The sequence below is a fragment of the Fringilla coelebs genome (assembly GCF_963513975.1).
Source record: "Fringilla coelebs genome assembly, chromosome: 6".
Classification (NCBI taxonomy): Eukaryota; Metazoa; Chordata; class Aves; order Passeriformes; family Fringillidae; genus Fringilla; species Fringilla coelebs.
Genome location: NC_140034.1, coordinates 14,321,325 through 14,344,601, shown reverse-complemented (window position 1 = coordinate 14,344,601; position 23,277 = coordinate 14,321,325). Strand labels below are relative to the sequence as shown.

At 36.9% G+C, this 23,277-nt stretch overlaps 2 protein-coding genes across 3 annotated transcripts in view; one reads left to right on the top strand and one right to left on the bottom strand.

Annotated features, from left to right (window-relative positions):
* The window catches only part of ATG2B (autophagy related 2B), a 45,821-nt gene extending 27,332 nt beyond the window's left edge, over positions 1-18,489 (bottom strand). Inside the window, exons 1-16 of the mRNA XM_084208192.1 lie at positions 17,926-18,489; positions 14,241-14,403; positions 12,263-12,415; positions 11,220-11,322; positions 10,239-10,401; positions 9,592-9,771; positions 8,573-8,673; positions 7,422-7,600; positions 6,608-6,762; positions 5,813-5,924; positions 5,398-5,659; positions 4,375-4,525; positions 3,752-3,844; positions 3,404-3,592; positions 1,871-2,144; positions 657-762 (exon numbers count right to left, since the gene is read on the bottom strand). Of these exons, the coding sequence (XP_084064318.1) occupies positions 657-762; positions 1,871-2,144; positions 3,404-3,592; positions 3,752-3,844; positions 4,375-4,525; positions 5,398-5,659; positions 5,813-5,924; positions 6,608-6,762; positions 7,422-7,600; positions 8,573-8,673; positions 9,592-9,771; positions 10,239-10,401; positions 11,220-11,322; positions 12,263-12,415; positions 14,241-14,403; positions 17,926-18,087 (2,546 nt within the window). The 5' untranslated portion in view covers positions 18,088-18,489. The remainder of the gene's footprint in view (positions 1-656; positions 763-1,870; positions 2,145-3,403; positions 3,593-3,751; positions 3,845-4,374; positions 4,526-5,397; positions 5,660-5,812; positions 5,925-6,607; positions 6,763-7,421; positions 7,601-8,572; positions 8,674-9,591; positions 9,772-10,238; positions 10,402-11,219; positions 11,323-12,262; positions 12,416-14,240; positions 14,404-17,925) is intronic.
* A 107-nt stretch (positions 18,490-18,596) lies between these two features.
* GSKIP (GSK3B interacting protein) lies at positions 18,597-22,393 on the top strand. 2 transcript variants are annotated; one of them, XM_084208315.1, is made up of 3 exons: positions 18,597-18,727; positions 19,680-19,938; positions 20,537-22,392. In XM_084208315.1, exons 2-3 carry the CDS (start codon positions 19,681-19,683, stop codon positions 20,696-20,698), a joined length of 420 nt encoding a protein of 139 aa, XP_084064441.1. In that variant the 5' UTR covers positions 18,597-18,727; position 19,680; the 3' UTR covers positions 20,699-22,392. The 2 variants fall into 2 exon arrangements, with proteins under 2 accessions (XP_084064441.1, XP_084064442.1); XM_084208316.1 differs by having other exon boundaries at positions 18,601-18,777; positions 20,537-22,393.
* The last annotated feature ends 884 nt before the right edge of the window (positions 22,394-23,277 follow it).

Below are 23,277 nucleotides of genomic sequence, written 5' to 3'. Positions count from 1 at the left end.
GCACTGTTACAGAAAATTTTATTTGTGCCACTATAAAAGAAAAAACGTCCACATAAACTTACTGTCAGAAAGCTACTGAATTTTGTGGCAAACAATGTACACAGCAAATTCTGTAGCAAATCTAAAATTGCTTCTTTAAACATCTTATTACATGCTTCAGCTGCCAGGTCCTCTCTTCAGTAAGTCTGAAGCACTGTATTGTCTTGCATGTGATACAAGCTGCAATAATTCAGTCACAATATAATTACCCTTATTATTCTTATGGCTTATATTATTTTGAGGCAAAATTCAACTAGGATGGGTAGTTTGGTATTCAGTCATGAATGCAGAAGAAAAGGTAAAGTAAAAAAAAAAAAAAAAAAAAAAAAAAGGGAGAAAGTTTCAAGTCTCTAATCATTCACCCAATTTTCAGTTAAATTTACTCAAGTCCATGCAGAAGTCATTATACATTAAAAACCAGATTCCATTATTATAAATGTAGAACTTCCAGGTATTTTTTATAAATTCTTGGAGTCTTTTTAATAGTTACATGCTCTTTCTTTGCAAATTATTTTCAATCATTTACCACACAGGCATTCTGGATTAAAATTAGAAAAATAACAGTGCTTCATAAAAATTTAATCAATTCACATTAAAAACATGAAAATGTATTTTACCGAGGCCAGTCAAAATTGTCTGATGATGATGTTATATCTCCATCTGTGCCACCTGACACCTGAAAAAATTTTACTGGGATTTCTGCATTATCTTCTTCAAATGAACCTGAATAAAAAGAGATTTTTTAGAAATTAACAGATAAATGACAACTGCTAACTTCAGGTCAGCCACTCCTCAAGTTGGAGTCACACAAGATTAACTAGCCAATGCTACTTACTAAGTTACTTAGGCAAATTTTGTCATCTCTTCTTCCAAAAAATTAATATTAACTTTTAGAAACAAAAATTATTTCACATTATTTTTAGCTAGCAGTAGTTGGAAAATCAGACACTTCTAATGCATAGATACCAGCATTTACATTTATGGCATCACTATATTTTGTCACAGCCTTGATTAAGTGCGGAAAATGAGACAGCAGAGAAGACTGCAAATATAAATCAGTCTCATAGATTTATTACTTTGAAAGATATTAGAGGCATACGATTATTAAAGTTTTTCAATGATAGTTATTTAGGGAATCAATCTTGGCATCACAGCACTTTTAGGGTTCAAAAGGACCTCTGGATATTATCTAGCCCAACCCCTCTTCAGGGACACCTAGAGCAGGTTACACAGAGGTATGTCCAAGGTGAGTTCTGAATGTCTCCAGACAGGGAGACTCCATGACCTCCCTGGGCACCTGTTCCAGTGCTCAGCCACCCTCAATGTATAGAAGTTCTTCCTCATGTTAATGTGAAATTTCTTGTGTTTCAGTTTATGGCCATTGTTCCTCATCCTGTCTCTGAGCACCACTGAAGAGAGTCTGGCACCATCCTCTTGACACCTGTCTTTAGAGATATTTACATACCCATGAGATTTCCCTCTCAGACTTCTCAGACTGATCAGGCTTAGCTCCTGCAGCCTCTAATGATATTAAAGATGCTCCAGACCCCTCATTAGCTTTGTGGTCTCCACTGGACCCTCTGCAGGAGCTCCTTGCCTTTCTTTTACGGAGGAGCCCCAAACTGGACACACAGCCTCTCCTCATAGTAGCATTGTTTGGACTTACATTGGTATTTAGTACAGAACACAAAATTACAGTAGAGATATCTACTCCAAAATTCAGGTGGAAAGACACTCCCTGGGTTACTCCATATGAGAGGACCTTTCTCTCAACTACACAGTACCTAGAAAAATAAAAAAGGACTTCTGAATATAATATTAACATTCTTACCAGTTAACTCTTTAAAGGTAAGCTCTAAATTAACTTGTTCTGGAGTCGACCCTCCTATAAATTCAGTTTTAAATTCCATATCTGTAAATTCAAGATGAAGAATCTCCTTCTGAAGTGATTTCTTAAACCATGGTCCTCTTTCCTGATCTGACCGTAGATCAGGTATTGGGAAGCGAACAGAGAGTTTTAATGCTGGGGCAGTGACTTGAACTGAAACTCTACAGTTTGCAGGAGTATGTGAATCATCCAGAAAAACTTCAGCAAATGCTTTATGCTAAAAGAACCAAACAATAAAAAACAAAACACAAACCAGAGTGAATAAAACCCCTCTGAATTAGAGAAAATAGCATTAAAAGTGACTATGGGGAAAGCTTTTGATGATGTAATATCTGAAAATGAAAAATATTATTTGTATGTCACAGAAAAAAAAACATCAAGACCAACTGTGACTGTTCTTAGGATATTTTTCTATTTTAGGTGTCATAAATATTCTACTTAGAAGTCAAGTTTTTGCAGAGATTAGCAATCTTTAAAAATACCTGCTATTTTTGCCATGTTTTTTTTCTCTTAAATTAGATAGTGAAAGTAACAAAAAATATTCAGCTGCAGTTAGGAAATACCATGTCTCAGACACTTGTTTAAATATGGCTGCTATTGAAAAAGTAGAAATTATTATTATGCGTATTTGTCCCTTTCAAGAAGTCAGGGGGTCCAGCTCCTGTCACTTTCACGTCCTTCATACCCTCCCCCTTCTGCTGATCATTGAAAGGAATCAAACTTGCAAGACAATTATATTTACAGAAATAATTGATGTCTTACAATTTTGGGAGTCTCTTAAATAGTTTTGAAAGCAGATTTTTCTGTTATCAGTAAACGCAGCAATAAAATTACACGAAGACTTTTGTTGCTGTGCAGACAATCAGTTAAATGCAGGTAATCATCCCTCAAGTATTTAAAGAAAAGTCTTTAAGTTTAATGCTATTGTGATAACCTAAACCAAGGCAAATAAGCTTCAATTTCTTTTTGTTGATCCCAGAACACTAGAATGCAATGAACATGCCCTCCATTCTCTCTGTCACCTACCCCAAAAGCCGGTAATACACCACAGAGACAACTGGGCTGATTGTGACAACTAAAAATTTTAACATAGAAGTGGAATTGTTAGCAACATGTTATATCAGCTGCTGGAGAGCCTAATGGGACAGATTAGGGATGAGAAGTCAGTCAAGATTACTCTTTTTTGCCCAGTTCTCCTTGCTTCAAGAAGCTGAGAACTTAGGCAATTTGTGAAGCATCTACCACTGTCTTTTAGTCTGTTTTCAAGCACACAATCACTGAATGCAAAATGCGACTGTGTCAGAAGCTGGGAAAAACCAAACAAACTCCAGCCAACCAACAAAAACAAAAAAAACTCTAACACTAAAAAAAGGCACCTCAGCCACCAAAAATCAATCAGAACTAGCAGTCTCAGGCTTACTGTCACCCTGCAAAAAACCCCAGCAAGTTCATTAATCAATTTCATTTTAAACTTACCAGACTTATGTGCTTATTGTAAGAAGCATACATGTGAGATGCCATCATCTCCACTGTAGTTAGTTTCTGGGGTTGAAGTAAGGAATTTAATCTGTCTACAATACTAATATCCAGCTCACAAAACACTGGACTTAACTTTATTTGTAACTCTGCTTTCTGTGGAACAGAGCTGAGTCTTCCTTGACTACCCTGAAAAGAAAGAGAAAAAGCACTAAAATCTTCAACACAATACAGTGAAACAAATTATAAAAAGTAGGAGTTAAGAACTCTGTTTCATAGTCAATTTTCTGTTCAAATGAACCAAATTAGAAAAATTGGAAACTTGGTCATTTTAATCTCCCACATTACCTGAGGTCCTCTATTATCTAAATGCTTATAATGCAGCTGAAGGCATGGCATAGAATGAGAATCATTTCTTTCTTCAGAATGAAATGTCAGCAGCTTCAGGAAAAAAAATAGTTCAAAATGTTTAATAAATAGGAAAGAGTAGCCACAGGAAAATATATTTATGATATAAGCTAGAACAGACAGGTAACACGACACTGAAGTCAGTGAACAGGGCCCCAGCTCAACTGTTTATTTAATCCACATTTCAGCTACCTTACTGGATGTGTCTGACCATTAAAAGAGCTGGAAAAATAATCACCACCACAAGAAACCTTTGCATTGCTCAACTCCATTGCTTAGAGTAAATGTTTTCCAAAACTAATACCCAAACCACATTAAGCATATTCAGGAAGTAACTAACAAAGTTGGGCTACTTGGTGCTGTCCCTGTCAGGTATGACAGAAATTGAGTTCACTATCTGAGCTCAGAATTAAAATGTTAATTTTAATCTTAAAGCTGTAACATATTTTAAAAACTATAAAACATTAAGAAACATTTAAATTACAACCATTTAAAAAATCTACCATTTTCAGTTGTACAATTACCATTTCTTTTTTATGAAACTCGCTTTATTTTTAACATACCTCTGTATAGTGAGGCTGCATGGAATGAGAGTCAGTAGAAAAAAGGCATTCCAGGAATTCCATCTCACCAATGGATAAGTCAGTACTAAAACTTCGTGAGGCAGTCCTTTGTCTTTGCTCATAAGACACTTTGATGCCAGTACCTATAAACCTGGATTATTAAAATTAATAATTATTAAAAGCAGCATAAATCAATAACAATTATGAAAAGTAAATACTTGAGTAGGCAAAAAAAAGGATCTCTACAATCATTTTAAAATCATTAAAACACCATAATTTCTCCAAATACATGAAAATATCTAATTTTAACAGATTTAGCAACAAAGACAATGAAACTCATGTTACATAATCAACAATGGTCAGCATAGAGAAATTTGTAAAGAACATTTTAGGCACCTAACCTGAGGTGCAGCTCATACAAAACTAACATCCTCAGATAGACAATGAAGAAGACAAATGTCTCACAAAGTCTAAATTACATACATAAGGTAAAAAAAAAGGTATATGTACCCTTAAATATTTTACTTTGTACACAGTACTGGGATGGTAAAAATTTCTGCAAAAAAAGACTGTTGCCTGACTTTATTATCTTGTTCTCACTTCGGCTTTATCCCTACTGATATCAAATTTCCACTAAGTAAAACCCTAAGCTCCTTCAAGCAGTAATCACTACATTGGAATAACAATAGTTCTGTAAAACACAGCTATTTCTAAAGAACATATTTACTTAATTATTCTTAACTCTCTTGGCTTCTATCATAAAAACTGTACGTAAGTTAATTCATATATTAAAAAGCTACGTAATTTTAATGTTTATTCGCCTTTCTTCTTCTGTTTTAATTTTTTTAAAAAAGACGTCTTGGACAACAGATGTCAAAATTCAAGACTATTTTGAAATCAATAAGGAAGTCTAATCCAACTCAAATATTAAGTGACACAATTCCTATGGAAATAAACTTACTTTATTCAAATTTACTTAAAATATATTTTGTTACTTATATTTATTAATAAGCAAAGTTATACCTAAGGTGATCATGAGAACAAGCTTCTGCAAATACTTCTCGGAAGGACAGAAAATCTTCTGTTGAAAACTTAACTGGCTCAATCTTTTCTATTCGGGCAAAGAAATCCCGAGCCATTGGTGTCAATGGGTTAAGGTTCAGTGAACTTTCAGGTGGGGGTAAAGGGTCAATATGAAGTACAGACACTGAGAAAGTTCCAACTGCCAGTCTAAAAAGTAGCTCAGGTCTGGATTCATCCACAGAAACAGATCTGGATGGAATAGCTGAAATACAAAATTAAGTTCACGTAATTTTTCAGCAATAACACATTTATAAAATCATCTTACTTTTGATTTTCATTTCTTTTTACCAAGTTGCTGCATAACAATTAATTTTCATAATTATCTAGGGAAAACTATCTATCTGTTGTTACTTACATGTCCTTCTTATGGAAGTCTGGTGAACCATATTGGCTGTTAGCGAGGAACCTCTTGGAGGCTGTAATTCTTGTTTGTTACGATCAAGAAAATCACCCCAAGTTGGTTGCAGCTAAAACAAAAAATATATATGACTTTAAATTTGCAAAGAGTTGTTAGACCTGAGAATAACATAAATAATAAGGTAAATTACCAAAAAACTCCAACATGCATAAACAATCAACAGCATGCCATTTCATGGAGAATTAGTGCTCAATTCATCAATGCAGGTATGCTTTATTTCAAGATATGCTTTTTAATTCCACAGGTTTTTAAGGCTAAAGCTGCACTCCTCACGAGAATTAATTTTTCTAGTTCTGCAACTACTCTCCATGGTTTTGATTATGGAAAACATTAGGTACACAATAGATTTGGGAAAGATAGTGAAAATAACAGCATAGTTTTTATACTGTTTGAGGAAAAATTTAATACTACAATTTCATATCACATTGCCTGTGTAGTCTATTTTAAAAGAAAACCACGTGGTACACATGCAGTAATTAAAAAGAAAATTAATCATGAAGCATCCTATATACACTTCTAGGCATTTGAAAACACATTTCCTAGCTTAGCCAAATAAATAAGAATTCCAATACCATTTCCATAGCAGAAAAGGAACACTATCAGCTCTAAACATTTCAATTGTTGTAGAATTTTGCAACAGTTCCTGATATGGTAAAGAATGCAGCAATTATGCAACAGTTTCAGCCAGAAGTGTTAATTTCTAAAAGATTCCAAATGTAGTTAATACTATACCACTGTAGTGCTCAGTGGAGATCCTGCTGGTGTAGTTGTGTATGTACTGGTTAAAGACAAGTCTAGATCCATGGTTGGAGGATCTCCAAGAGGTGGAAGGGAGGAAAGGCTGTGGGACATGTCCATTTCAGCCATTGAGAAGAAAACTTCTTCCTCTAGTAGAGAACCACAGATAATAGATAGTTATTTACTAATTTTTAAAAAAACCCTTAATTTCTAACAGAAATGTATTCTTAAGTCTAGAAATCTAACTGCTAGACAGAATAACCAGCTAAACACATCATTTACAGAAGCTTCAAGTTTTCTTGACATTAAACTAGTAGTGTCTATGGAGAGAAATTTAAATAAAAATCAAAAGACAAAAAACTTCATGAATATTAGAACAGTTAAATATCTCATTTTCATATTCAAGTTCGTATAACTTCTATAAATTGATACATTCTCCTTTTGACAAATCAAAGTATTTCACATTAAAAATAATTAGCAAAAAAGTATTGACATCAAATCAGAGAAATACAACTATTATTCTAGATGCAATTTCCCCAACCACACATTTGAAAAGACGTCATGCTGTATGTGTTTTTACATGTTTCACACTAACATAAACGGAACAATTTAAAGGAAATACTGAATCAAGTCTAGCCTGATACCTAAACTAGTTAATTTTTTACTGAACTTTACAATTAATGGCATATAATTACTTCAGGTCAAACTTATTTTAATACATAAATTGGTAAGATTAAAAGATGAACAATCAATTTAAACAATCTTAACAACAAGTTATTTGCTATTTTGCATCATCTTTTATACTTGCCACGACTAGAAGGCGTTCTGGCACTCTCTGTCTCATAGAAGCTTTGTTCAGATGATGCTCCTGCACATAAAGACTCCTTCCTCAAATAACGTTTCAACTCCATCTGGATCCGATACTCATCCTCCTGTTGCATTGGCCGGTTCTTCCTATCTTTATTTGACAATTCTATCCTGCTCAGACTCTCTGAATTCCAAAAAAAAGACAGAAATCCTACTGTAATTTCCTTTACTGTATTCCTAATAAAATTCAAAAATTAATCTGAAAATGAATTATTGGTGTATATATTTGCATGTCTGTTATGTATCAGATGCAAGTACCTGTGCATTTTGTTGGTTTGAAGGTTTTATTTGTTCAGAACAGATTACTCTCTCCTAGCATTTATTAACTTCACATCTGAAAACATTTCAAGGTTATATATACAGTGTGATGGCATATAATATGCATACATTTCTCTTCTCAGTCAGCTTTAGGGACTAAGGCCACAATCTCTTAAAAGTTTTACTATCAAGAAATTATTAAAGTTTCAGGTTTGAAGATGACACACATGGGAAACTGTATATAATACTTCTCCAGTTGTCCTACAACACTGAACACGTCCAATAAAACACGTATATCAGTATTAGAGGAATATTAAGCACCCACCCAGGATATGACATAACTTTCCAAAAGATTATTTATCCTAACAAGTATTGCTACACAAAATAGATGAGGGGAACAAACCAAAACCCATTCATACTTCTACTGCAGTAGTCAAAACACTGCTTTTAGTTCATCACAAATACAGACAAACTCAATTACAGTCTGCTCTATATTTTCTGTGCCTGTCACTAAAACATAGGATAGAGAAGCTAAATTCCTCTTGTGAAACAGAAGCTGCAAGAACCAGAATTTGTCCTGGTTTTCTCCACCTAGAATTTCCTCATTTCTTGTATTATTATACAGTCATGTGTCAACCCTTGTTTGTTGGTTTGTTTCATTACTAGATGCACAATTTGCAATTAAAGACAAAAAATTAATCACAGTCCTAACACATAGTAGCTACAAAGTATTTTACTAATATCAGATAAAAACTCATAATAATGCACCAAAACTATTTTTTTTCAATTGAGGAAACATTTTTATCCTGCAAAAATTTTTGTTTCTTGTAATACTTGCCTGGTCCAGCAATAGCTGCTACCATGTCCAATAGAAGATGAACCTGCCTTGGTGACAGAAACAGATGTACAGAATCTATTTGTCCATCTATATCCAACTAAAAAGAAAAGGAAATAATACTGTCAAGAACACTCAAGGAATTTTTCTTTACTTTACTTGATTCAATTATTTAATAACTTTTAATAGATTTTTATGGTGGAAAGAATACAGTCATTACACCAGTATCTTCTATAAAATAACTACAAACATAATTTTGTGTTTTTTCCAACCTGTAGCTTGGCAAGATAAATGCAGATGTGTCACAGACCATCAGCTTAAAATAAATACACAATCTTATAACAGAAAAAAAAAAATCAATATTTCCATTAATCTGCTATTTTTTTCTTTAATAATTCCCAAAGTAATAAAAAATAAAGTTAGTTTTACTTATTAATTATGAGCAGCTTTTGAAACAGACCTTAAAACAATAAAGGTCTTCTGTTTTGTATATTAATACTTTTGAAATTGGCAGCATTTCTCTATTTCACACCAAGGAGATGTTATTTTACTTTTCAAGGACTCTGAATAAACAAGAATAGATAAAGATTGACTATAAATTGCTGGACATAAAAAAAAATCCTTCTCTACTGCAGTAGAAATTTTATGCTTTCTATAAAATATGGGATGCTATACAAAACAGGTCCACAGCCAATTTAAAAACTGGAGCGAAGGGGAATATATTACACAGCTTTATTTTTATACTCACTACCATGTCTACTTGTTTTTTGAACACTTAAATTCAGTCTCTCTCTAACATACAGGAATTCTCATTTAACAGATTTCAGTGTGCCCTGACTCATCTGACTACCATAAAGACGTCTTTTTACATGCACTTATGAGGTTAGAACATAAAGAATCAACATGAAAACTTTGGCAATTCTGTTCCCCTGAGAATATTACACCTTTTTCATATGTACTAGAAAAAAAAAATTACAAAACTACTCATTTAGTTAAACACCAGGAAAGCATGACTAACCTTAGCTCCAGGAAGTACTTCATTTTGTTTTAATGTCAGGCTTAACTCCATTCTACCAATCAGCTTACAGATCTGTACAGGGTCAGAAGGAGTAATTTCTGGCAAGTTTCTTGTTAATTGTGGATGTGGCTCATAAATGATTTTTGGATTCCAGCTAGGTGAAAGCTTTGGTTCAGTTGCCTTAAAAAGTTACAGATAAAGGTATAAGAATGTACCCCATTTCTTAGGAAAAAAATGCAAAACAAGCATTTCAAATAAGCCTATCACACAATCACTTTACAAACCGTAAATTTAACAAAGGCTCTACAAACATGTACTGATAACTGTGACAAAACAAGGCACATAGAATGCAAAGCATTAGGCCTTTGAAAGAAGAGCAAGTTTCCACAGAATAGTGAATTGCAGGGCTCTTGAATTTCTAGTTCTTAAAGTTGCAACCAGATTCCAGTACAATACATCCTAATTTCTACTCAGTCCTAAAGTCCATTTCCTTGCCTCTCTTCAAAATCAACAGGAACTGATTATAAAATTTCCCAAACATAGATTTAAGTACAACTTCAACTCCTGTATCCTTCAGAATTAATGTCATAGTGTAACAATATATTCTTTCACCAATTTACATCCTTATATAATGTATTTATTTTTACCAGCTGTGTAGCTGAACACACTGGGGAGGACTTTGCTGATGCAGGAAACTCATCCCAGAAGAAAGAGACACCTGAGAGCTGCAGTAATTTGTGAGCAAAAGCTGTGGGCTGATGTACATTAATTCCAGAGCATTCATCTGCAGTTTCATCACAGTACATAGTTCTGGGAGGCAGAAGAAAGGAAATTAAGACAGTGGGTGCATGAAAATTGTTACTTCTCCTTATGCCTTTTAACCTCTAAGTTTATACATGGTGTCTCTCTTCATACTTTTACAGTGCTGTCCACTGTCATGAAATGAAAACCCAATACTCTCTGGGAATAGGTGAAAATCTTAACTTTTCTATGGGACACCACCAGAAATGTGAACATACCCCAGAGAACACCGTAACCTGAAGCTTATAAATGCTTAAAACTAAATATACTTCATTAGCAATCCTTGGTTAGCATCAGCTTTATTTACTGATGATCTCAATACTTTGCAAGAAAGTATGATTGCACTCTCCCATAGGTTGAAAATAATCTACATTAAGAACATGCATAGTATTCATGTTCAAAGTACTTACAGAATTACTTTGAATGGGTTCTTCTGAAAGCTCACAGAACCTAAATTCTTTCAGGGTTTTGGGATTTTTTTCAGGACTGCACCTTTTTTTAAAGTGTCTTACTCAAAAGGGTCAGTTCCCTTTCTAATTGTACACATGGCCTGACTGGCCAACAATATACACTGGCTGTTGAATGTCTGAGAAAACTTATTCATTAACTGTAGAAGTTGATGAAAATGTATATTGGGGAAAAAAAAAAACTCTTCTAATTTGATGGCTAAGTAACTTCAGCATTAACGTGCTAACAAAAGAGGTACTCGAGAGCAAGTGTCTAACTATATACTAAGAATTGTGTGTATGAGTAAATTTTATTTTACAGGAAATGGCAAGAAGTCCCTTAGGGAAAAAAAATCCACATATTAAAAAAAAAAAAATTACCTTTCAACTCTGATTTCAAGTGCAGTTCCACTTTTAGAGTTTTCTGGCACATGTTCTATTCGTAACACAGTATCCAAAAAGGTAACTTTGACTCTTCTTAGAACTTAAAAGAGAAAACAAAAAAATACAGTGTAGACTATTAAATCAAGTTGCTGAATGATTACTGTTGTAACCACATTAAATGGTCTTTGATTTTAAGCTTTCCATATTTATTTCAGTGGAAATTATCAGTTGAGTTTAATAAGGCAACAAGACTTCAACAGACAATATAAAGTCCTATTAAATGACCAATATGTATATCAATAGCATACAACTGCTGTCTAAGGCTCAGACATTTGAGCAAGTGACAGTTTAAACCAAGTTCTCCTGTAGTTCAGTGTGGATGATCCTCAAGGGAAGTAACATCTTCATTGTGCACCATGTCTGAAGGACTGAGTAATTCTATCTCCAGATGGGACTTCAAACATTCCCCTTAGCTCAGACATTTCTGCACAAAGTTCTCCACCACATAATGGGGTCATAAACCCTTAGTTTTGTGCACTTAGAAAAACCACCTCCAACAAAAAACAGTTTCTGAAGTACTTCTATCAAAATGGTGTGATTATGGAGATTCATACAACATAACAGGTCAGCTATGCACAAACACAGCTGAAGAAACTTCTTCCATTTCTCCTTCAACAATATCACTATTAGCAATTGATGAATTACACAGCAATCTCCAAAACTAATACACGTCATCCATCCCTCAGGCACAGATCTAGATGGATTTATTCTGGTGAAAACAAACACCAACTTGCCCTGAGACAGAGTTCAACCTGTCCACTGAGGGAAGTATACAAATACTTTAGGAAGTAAATGGGGCTTTTTTCCCCACTTCAAAATCAAGATCACTTGTCCAACATTCCTCTTTATATTTTACAAGTAATGCTAACAAGTGAAAATTAGTCATATAAGTTATGGCAGTTGAGATGCCATTTTGTAAAACACAACATAAAACAATTAAATCTCAGATGTAAATTCAAATCTCAATAACTGATTCATACCTGTTTCAATAGTTTCTGCAAATTTCTCAAGTCCTTCAAAAGGCTGGGACCCTTCTCCTTGTTCATCTGTCAGTTTTTGGCTAAGACACTCTTTTGCAAGCTGCATACTACTGGTCATAAAACTTGACCAATACATAGGCTCAGAACCAGATGCTGTGGAGTAAAATAAGTCTTAATAAATTAAACATGGACTTCATGAAACTATAAAGACAAAACACAGCAATATATTTGGCACATCCAGAAAAGAGTTTCAACAGCTTAGTAAGAAGTTATACTTAAATACAAATTTAGTTATAATCTCTCATTATAGACTTTCCTACTTTAATGTATTCTGTTAGACTGCACTGGTAAGATTCTGGTATTTGAAAACTTAGTATAAACAAGAAGAAATCAGGTAATCAACAGTGTAATCAATTTTCAGCAGTGGTTTAACTAATTTAAGCAATTAAATAATTTCTGGAATTCTTTTGCTATATTGGTATGTTTTTGTAGGCATAACTTGCAAAATGAAGTAAGTCAAATTTTTAAGAATTATTTCAAAGTTTCTCATTCATCTTGAAACATATCCTGCATGGAGAAACACTAAGCAAGGTTTAAAATGTTATCATAGCATATTAAAATATGTTTAAATGCCTAACACAGACCTGACATAGTAAGTAAAACATAATAAAATCCAAGAGCACAGCAGGTATTAAGCTGAACAAGTTTTTCACCAGCCAGATTAACTTAATTGACAATGCATTCCTATCAGCTAATGCCAAGGCCATTGTGAGTAAATATTATAAAACTATGGATTAGATAAGTTTATCAAATTCAACTATAACATTCTAGTACAGGCAGACAAAAATAAAACTAGCTCAAATACAATTGTGTTAAACAGGCAAAGCATTTCAGTTAAGCATTCAGGTCTGGAAAGCTCCACATGGCTGTGGATGTGTGACAAAACCAGCACCATGGGGACTTTTCTACACTATTTGGTCTATTATAAAGCACTGTACATGAAAGAGAACTAACTGGATGCAGGTGAAGAAATAAAGGTTTCTTCCTAACACTACCAGGCCTTCAAAGCAATAATCTTACATCAGAAAGTAACATAGCTCAAAACTTAATTCCAGTTAAACAACTACAGATGAAATGTAGAGTATATGTAAGAAAGTAATTCATTTAAGGTAACTAGCAAAAGATAAAAAATAGGTTTTACGCTTTTTTTTTTCTTCTTATGTTTAAAAAATATTTTCTTCCACCTTCTCTACACTACAAGAAGAAAACCAAATTAAAATCCTTCAGACAGTCAAACAATTTTTACAACTAAAGATGAACTATGTGTTCCACAGAATTTATGGAAGCTTAATGACCAGTAAAAATTTATCACCAGGACAATCTAAACTAGATCAGCAACAAGCAAGTGGATACAGACAAGCTAGAAGAACTCAGACAACTCTCAGCATTATAATCAATGTTAGTATGTATTTAGAGTACTTAGAAGTCACTATTTCACACTGCAATGGCAATTAAATTGCATTTTTTGTTCTCTAAACATACAAGAAGATGCATCTTTTAGCCTGAAGTAGACAAACACAGAACCTCCCATAAACCCCCACCCAGTCTTACACCATGATGTTGTCCTGCTGCCACCCAACAGCCAACTACTAACACTGCCTCACAGAACTGCACAAACATCACCCAAAAACTGCAAAAACTCCTTCCCACCTTCCATTTCTATAGGTCTGAAATAGCTTGGATGACATACAACAGTCATTATAGGAATATTATAAGCATTTTAAATTATTTAACAGAGCAACAACTAATTGAGCTGACAACCAACTGACAGTCTCTTTTTTTATAACTCTCAATCATTAATGTATGGAAGCTAAATGGCCTTTAAATAAGGCCAAGAATTGACTAAAGCAAGGGTAGACTTTTGACTCTGAAAAACTGTAAAGAATCTCCTTTCCTAAAATCAAAAAAATAAGCCTACCAAGCCTTGGTCTTGGCCTGAAGACCATCTCTAATCCTTTTACTTCTAATGCACAGTTATCCTGCAGCAATGACCCCCACGGGACAGATAAAGAAATTGATTGGATAAATCCATCTGTGACTTCCAGAGGTGCATCAGCAGACTCCAGGATCTCATTAAGACACTAGAAAACAATAAAATAAAAATTAAAAATCATTACTTTTTTAAAATCATGTCCATAATTTTGCATCTAACAAATAAAAATACTTTGACACTACTAGAAATTTCATGATACTCAGACAAAAAAAATAGACACTTTCAACTATATCAATTCCATTGCCACTTCACACTACCTAGCTTTCAGAATACTGCTCTGTGGTGGCTGTATAGTCTGGTTTTTTTGTACTATACAAAAAAAATGTCTGTTAACTTACTCTTATAAATATCAGAATACTAACAAATGTTAATCTGTTCTTTCTTTGGCAGTACTTGAAGAAAATTGAAAACAGGCTGACCATAAAAGCACAAAAAGTACTTAGTTTCTATGACAGGAGTATTTCATAGCATGTAATTGCAATGTAAAGTTCATTTTCGATGTGACAGTGGACCCAAACAATCCCCTCTTGCTGTGTAACATTCTTATCATTTTTACACCATATTGTTATAGTGGCATTATAAACACTGCTACCATCAAGTTGCCCAAAGTATCATACCAGCTCTAACACAGTAATTTAGGATTTTCAAGTTTTCCACAATCCTCAGAAGACTTCCCTATTGCTCTATAAAGGTTTCATTACATCCATACACATTAAACATATTCTTCACACTTAGGATAATAAAAAAAATGAGTTCCTGCCGGTGCTTTGATTTTAAAATGTAGTTAAAACCTAAGTTATTAGACAAGAAGTGGGTAGGCTTTAATGAAGCAAATTCCAATCTTATTCACAAACCAAATCCAGAGAGAGCAACTTTCTAATGTAAACAAGATGATACTAAAGACAGTGGTTGTAATAATAGGACATAATATTCAACTGGCAAGAGAAAGTGTGGTTTTGACCTTGTTGAGTTTTGAACAAGACCACTGATTTTACCTAAGAAAATGCTTAAATTCAACATGATAAGTTTTGCAAAAAATAAGGATTTAAAAGTTTCTTGCCATTTTAATTGTATTTAAAATTATATTCCAACTATATAGAATAATTTTTAAAATATAATTTCCTGAAAAGATTTTTTTTTATTTTTATACCTCCAGATGTAACTTTCTCATCACATTAACTTGCTCTCAATAACCTTGTCTTTAGAATTTTGTTTGCCTTGCATGTTGAGCTTTTCTAGTTTCTGTTCCAAAGTCCACCTAGGTAGCAGAAAACTGCAAACTTTAAAGAAACAGAACCTGAATAGTCCTATTGGGAAATTATTTAGGAATCAAATAATCAATCAAAATTCAGTGATATTAATTTTTTTTAAAATAAATAATATAAAAGCTCAAACATATTTGAACTTATATTTAAGAATTATACACGTGGCAATAGCATAAGATAAGGCAAAAATAATTATTAGAGATGAAAACTGTATTTTAAAATATCACATGTTCATTTAAATTACTTGAATGAATTTACAAATAATTTGCTATAGCAGGAAGTAAACTAGCTACCATATTTTGAACAAATCTGACTCAGATGTCTTTTTGCTACCCTTGCGCATGGTGACAAAAAGTAAGTCTATTTTAGTATACTGCTTATTATTTTAAAATAGAAATTTACTATCTAAAAGCAAAAAAAAACCTGAAGCACTCTTGAGCTAAATTGCTTCATAAATAGGCCAGCTGTTCCTAGAAGGAAGTAATTAGAGCATTTCAAGTGAAATTTTAAAACTAAAGCACAGCCTTCACATCAGGACTTGTTTCCACATTATTGACCAACAGTCCACAAAAGTAGTATTTAATGTATACTAAAATTCAACCACAAACATCATCCATTCCATTTTGATTCCTCTGAAGAGCTCACGCCCCAAAAGGCATAAGCATTACATTAACAGCCCCAGGAATTCCTACATATCTCTACAAATAAACATACAATATTGGCTGAAGTAGCTACAGCGCTGAGATGAACAGAAGTGTCTGCAAAAATGGATGCCATGTAAAAATACAGTCATCCTGGTGATTCACTGAGAACAAGGTTACAGTGACTAGGGGGAAAAAAGAGCTGTAGTACTTCCATGACGTCTGCTTTTGCAATCTGTCATACATGAGAGTCACGTGCAGAGAGACTCAACCATGCAATTGTTTACAAGTGGAACAGAAAAATGCTGATCGACAAATGGGGAAGATCACCTAAGCATTACAGCATATTCATTTAATCACTGTGTATACGTTATGCACACTTCACTTAGTACCGACCCGTAACTGCTTTGTTACTAAGTATTTTATATTTTAAATAACATAACTCTGACTCGCAAAGAGGGCTCGATACCCACTAGAGGGCATAACAATTCAGTTAAAGCGAGGCAGCCTCACTGCAAGCCGGCCACTGAAAACAAGCTGCAGACTCAGCCAGAAAAGAAAAGAAGGAAACAAACAAGCAAACAACAAAAAAAAGTCCACACTCAAACACTGGTAACACTGAGCACTTCTGCAGGCGTCTGTCCCCTACCACTTTCAAACATATTTTCACACTAACAACATTAAAAACCATTACCTGAAAACATCATATATTCACAAGTATTTTAAAATGTACCCTGCGTGGCCTAATACCAGTACATACTGTAATAAAAATGTGGTTTGGAAAACATTAAAGCAAAGGACCTAGGTCATAATCTATGCTACCCTGGAAGTCAGTGACTGATTCACTGCAGTGCTTAAGTCTCTTCATGACAGACACTCGACTAACAGGTAGAATGGAGTAATGTTGGCCATTAAAACAAGAACCTTTACAAAATATGACAAACAGTAATCCAAAGGTCTGCCTCTAGAGTAGAGTGGAAATATAAATACCTGTGTATAGAAACACACATATTAAAAAAACATACATGCCAGGACTGGAGTGTGACAGGCCACCTGCTGGGCAAACTCCAGCTAAAATCAGCTTTCTTTTTGTCAACAAGTACTTTCACCACTACAAGACGAGGAGACAATCTTTAGAGAACTACACAAACTAAGCTCAGCTTAACACCATCATTAAGAACCAAAATGTCTCCAAGACAAAGACAAAGTATAGATAGCACAGAGATTACTTTGTTTTCACCATCTCTAGCAGTCAGTAAACATACCCCTCACTAACTACAGGGATTTCTAGAAGTTTGGGGTACACTAGCTTGTACCCCAAACTGTAGCAGTCAGTAAACCTACCCCTCATTGACTACAGGGATTTCTAGAAGTTTGGGGTACACTAGTTTGGGGTACAAGAGCTACTGAAATATCAGCAGCTATTGCCTTCTTTCAGTTCTTGTTTCTTTTCTCATAATTAAAAATTACACAATCCAAGTGTGGCTAGAAAAATGTATCAGTAACAAATGCCGAGATTTTTTTTTCTTTAGCGCTAGCATATCAGATAACAGCTTCCTGGATTAAATGCTAATTATGGTTGTAACTTTTTGCATAGAAAAGGCTGGGTATTGAAAATAAAGTAGGTGGCAGCCGGGGGCAGAGAATCAGCTGGTCCCTCAGACGCCGCAGGAGCCGAGGGGGTGAAGCGCCAGCATCTCTTACCCACTTATCCAGAGGGACCTGTGTCAAGGAGCCGGTGCCCTGGTAGAGATCCAGGCTGAGCTGTTCCAGGCTGAGCTTCTCCTGCAAGAAGTGGCCCAGGTACCTCTGCAGCAGGTACCTGCAGGCTCTCTTCTTGATGGACTCCGAGAAAGGCCACGGCATGGCGGCTGCACGCCGGGGGCCGCGAGGCCGGGCGGCGGGACGGGGCCGGGCGGAGAGCGGAGGCGCGAAGGAGCTCAGTGGGGGCCGCCAGGCCAAGCCTCGCCCCTCGGCGCGGGCTACGGCGGGGGCTCCCCGCTGCCGGGCGGCACCGCCGCCACCCCTCACGCCCCGGCGGGGCGGCACTGCCCGCCCTAGGGCGAAGAGGCGCTGACAGGCAGCTCCATCCTCACTCGGACACCGCCGCCATCTTCTCGGGCGCGGAGGAGCCGCCGCAGCCGCGCTGAGCGGGGAAGGGGCCGGGGTGCGGCGGGAGGGCAGCCCCTCCCCGTCAGCTCAGTGCCGCCGGCGAGAGCGGCCAGGCCGATCGCGGCTGTTCGTCCCCTTCCTCCCGGCACCCCCCCGCCGACCACCGGCACCGTGACGTGCGGGAAGTGGCGTCGCCGCGCGGAGGAGGCGGGGGCGGAAGCGGCCGCGGGAGGGGGCGGCGCGGCCGGAAGGCGTCGTGCAGGCGGTGGCGGTGTGGCCGCCTCTCCGGGGAGCGGCCGGGAAGCGGCGGGGCGGGCGCTGTCCGCCGAGCGGGGCGGCGCGTCCGGAGCCGTGCGGGGTCTGGCAGCGGGGCCTCGGCCGCCCGCCGGCGCTGGTGGGTGCGCTCCGGGGTGCGGCGGTGGTAGCGGGAGGCTGCGCAACTCGGTATCCAGCTCCCTTGTTGCCTTCAGCGTCTTTTGAATTTGTTTGTATGTCGACGGTGGGATTTGGCAGGAAACGGGGGATCCCGTGGAGTGAATGTCCCGCATGTTGCGGATCGGTGATTGCAGCCCCCATTTCCTCCCGGCAGCAGTGCTCAGCTACCGGAGCTCTCGGGGCAGCGTCCCGAGCGAGGGGCTCTCCCTGCTGCCTCCGGCAGGTTCCACAGGTGTCACCTGAGGCCTCCTGGCCACACTGGTGCCCGTGGGGCCGCTGCCGGGACCGCGGGGGTAACCCCGCTGGGGCTGTCCCTTCGGGTACCAGTTGTTCGCAAAGACCAGCAGCCTCCGTATCTGAAATGTATCGGCAGTTGTGCGTATAAGATGAACAGGAGCTTTTGTCTTTAGCGACTGTAACAAACAACTGCCTGTAGTTCCTAAGGTCTCTGATAACCCATTTAGTTCATAGCTTTTTCTGAGTCTTCCTTATATGCACGAACAGTAGGTTTTTGTTTTCTGCAGCTATTGATTTCGCTTTTTCCCGGCATGATTTGTCTTCCTCCTGCATTCTGTAGCAGCAAAGGGCAGAATTAATGACCACTGAAATAGAGTCCTATACCACAGAATGCAAGTTAACTTGCCTGAGAAAAACTAGCCTCACTGATACTGATACCACTTCTAAATGTTCATGTAATCTTCTTCAGCACTTGTTCTGAATATCTTGTGTTTGAGTTCTCTAGACTGTCATTTCCTGAGTTATGGAAGTCACTGGGTCTCATAGTTTCCTTTTTTTTGGACAATGTTTAAAATATATGTATGCCTGTTTAAAATATAACCTGTGTTTTATAGTGTTGTTGTCTATTGAGTACAGTGGTATAATGAGTCTAAAATAAATGTTTTTATATGCAGGATGGAGACTGATTGCAACCCTATGGAGTTGCCCAATAATACAGGGTTTGAAGAAGATTCTGATTATAGAGACTTCGAAGGAACAGACGTGAAAGATATGAGACTAGAAGCTGAAGCTGTTGTAAATGATGTTTTGTTTGCTGTCAGCAACATGTTTGTGTCAAAAACCCTTCCCTGTGCAGAGGATGTGGCATATATCAATGTGGAAACCAGGGAAAGGAACAGATACTGTCTGGAGCTCACTGAAGCAGGACTCAGGGTAAACTAATTTTTTTAATTTCTTAAACTTCTTTGTTTTGAACAATGACCATATTCAAACGGTGCCTAGAAAAATACTTCACCTCTTGTGCTTTTATGAAACCTGATCTGCATGTTTTCTTCTAGAAGAGGGTACTTTAGCTAGCTACTTCCAACAAAGCAAGAAGGGAAATTAATAAAAAACCAGGAATTTATTTAAGACACAAAATGGTGAAGACAGAATCAGTAATTTGTTACAGGTATGTCAATCTTTGGGTTTCTCAGGTACCCAAAGAAGTCAGTAATACAACATCTATACAATTTATTTTTTTTGCACCATTTGTAATTTTTGTACAGACATGTAGATGTGAGATTTCTTTTCAAAGGATGTATTTTACTAACATTCTGAGTTTTGGACAAAAGGTATTTGAAATTGTCTTAAATACTGTATAACCAGTAAGCTCCGTAGTAGAAAGCAGAGACTGCGATTTAAATTCAACATTTTTTGTTCTTACGAAACATTGTTCTGTACTACCTTGACTGGCAAAGTTAAATGTAGTGCTGCATCTACCAAGGTGATCATCACCACAGAAATTTAACCACCCAATTCTTTGTTGCAGGTAGTAGCTTATGATTTTGATCAGACTGATGATAGACTGCAAACTCCGTATCATGAAACTGTCTACTCCTTGTTGGACTCTCTCAGCCCTGCATATCGAGAGGTGTTTGGAAATGCATTACTACAAAGACTAGAAGCTTTGAAGAAAGAAAGTCAGTCTTGATTTACCCACATATGAGGAAGATTTAGTGCCAGAAGGAATTCTTAGTATGAAGCACTGAGATCTTCCTTACAAACATCTAAAGCTTCATTTCTTGGATTAAAGTCTACTTCGTGCTTCTACATTATTATATAACATTTATATGTTATAACAAGTATATTATATAACATTTTACTACCATGGTTTTGCATATATCTCAATGTTATTAAAAGCCACTTTGATAAATAGCAGAAAAAAATCCTAATTTTACTTTCTGTTGTAAATGAGCATGTGAGTTGCTCCATACAATGTTCAAAAACCTTGGTCTCTTTTCCAAGTCTTAGTATTCAGAACTAAAATTGAGACTGAATGTTATAGATATAAGTAGTAATTCTTTGTGTGTGTGCTTACTGATAATTTTCATGCCTTCTTTTTAAAATAGAAGGTAACTACTTGCTCTACCCAGTTAATGAAAAAATTATTGGAAAACATCTGCAAGGAATTCCTGCTTGATTTGCTATACATAAATCTGAAAGTTGTCAGCTTTGTAGCTAGAAAGATAGTTCTTCAACAGTTGAGCATTGCTTATATAGAGGCAGTATCTAAGTTAAAAGCAAGGCTCAGCATTAATTGATCTGTTCTTGTCTATGGCAACCAGCAAGCTCCAAATAATACACGAGATGAACTGCTTATATATGAATGTACTGTCTGAAACACAAATGATTAAGCACAGAAATAATGGGCTACACATTTCCTAAAAATGATGTTATCTATGCTATAAATATGTACTGCAACTATTTGAGAGGCTTGGAAGGCCTGTTTACTATTTTGAATGTGTATTTACATGATGTACAGGATATACTCAAGAGTATTTTTGCTTCAGCCTTTACTTTCTATAATACAGTACTTTGGTACTCCCAGTTTTCACGTTTTCTCCCTCAATTGTACAGTGTCCTCTCCTAATGAATACTAAAGTAAGCACTGTAATGTTAATTGCATTGTATTGGTTTGAAACCAAAGGCTGTATTGAAATTTGCTAAGACTAATACAAGCTGGAAGATATAACTTGTATTTTCTACTTAAAAACTGGTACAACTCTCTTTATAAATCTATTGTTCTGCTATAACTTTTCAAGTATGTACTGACTGGTAGACTTTTTAAAAATTAGAGTTGGGTGGAAACGCTTGTACAGTTGAACTGACGTTCTGTGACATTCACACTTTTTGTATACTTCTATTATTCCTGTATTTGTGTGTCTTTATTTAAACAATTCTGCCATTATTCTTCTATGATTTTGTGACAACTACATGCAGTAGCTTTTTTGGAGCCACATTTAGGGATTTATTGGTTCTCACAGATTCCAGTGACTTCAGTAGAGCTATGTTGGCTTCTACCTGCTATGGTTAGTCATATAGATCAGACAAGCCTAGCAGAGCTTTTGTAATGGCTTTGAGTTAGCAATGTGCAACTATGACAGGACAACTGTAATTAGTGCTTCTGTTTTCGAGAGCTTAATTTCATGGTTATCTTTTTGGGTTGAAATTTCTGAAACTAGTCCACTGCCCTAGGGTATGCTTCCATGCTCCAGAAATTGTTCATAGGCTCTCTTTTGCACACAGGTCTGTGGCACGTGGTTAGTCCTCTGTGAGGAGAATGTACTTCAGCAAATTTATATTTGAATATTTTTCCTTGCAACTGATTTATTTGTTCAGTTTCAATGACTAAAGAAATAAATAAATGGACCGGTGCGTTGAAGTTTTCTTGTGGGGGGTGGAGCTATTGTAAAGTTGGAAGTGAACAACTGAAATCATCATGCCCTTAGACGAAATCTTAAATAGCTGTGGACTGTTTGGAAAACTGGTTGCAAACTTCTGTCAGCTAAAATTTTGTCATGGAACAGCAAGGTAAGGTATGGTCTGTGATTGTAAAGGACTTGGAGTGATAGAAATCCAAGTGGAAAAATGACAAAGTAATGTTTCATTACTGAATTTTAGGGTTTGTTTGGTTGGTTGTGGGTTTTTTTGTTGTTTTTGTTTTAGAGGTCTTTAAACGGTCATTTTATATGCTTATTATAAGCATATTTTCACAACAGGTATTTTGGAGGTGTTAACAGAAGAAACTTGTGCTATTTCTTAAACTGTATTACAGTGTTAACCCAAAAGTGGGGCAGCAATGTCATTCCACCGCTTCTGGGTTCCTGAGGATGAGCACAATGCTCTCCCATGCCTGTCCTGGGGCATTGCTGCCCCTCTGGAGGGAACGTCGCAGCACTGAGGAGGGGCAATGTCAGGTCTCCTTCGGCTGCCGCTGGTTCCCGTTGTCCGGAGCTCTGAATAAGTGCTGCTAATGTAGCTGCTAGTCTGTGAATCGCCTAGGCAGCCCCACAGCGTGCCTGCTGTCGGAAAGGACGGCGGATAACCTAATTAACATCTATTTTTGTCTCGGCAGTACCACTCACCGTTGTGCCGCTCGGAGCAAACTCCCAGCCTGAGGGGCCGCTGCCGCCCCGCTGTCCCGGGCCGGGCCGGCTGCCCACGGCGGCTGCGCGCAGCGCGCGACCTCCCGTGCCGGGGCGGCGCTGCGGGCGGCGCGCCCCCAGCGGC

Coding starts and splice junctions, on each gene's coding strand:
- GSKIP (XM_084208316.1), top strand. CDS start 19,681: ATGGAGACTGATTGCAACCCTATGGAGTTGCCCAATAATACAGGGTTT. Junction 19,939..20,536: donor TCACTGAAGCAGGACTCAGG/GTAAACTAATTT, acceptor TCTTTGTTGCAG/GTAGTAGCTTATGATTTTGA.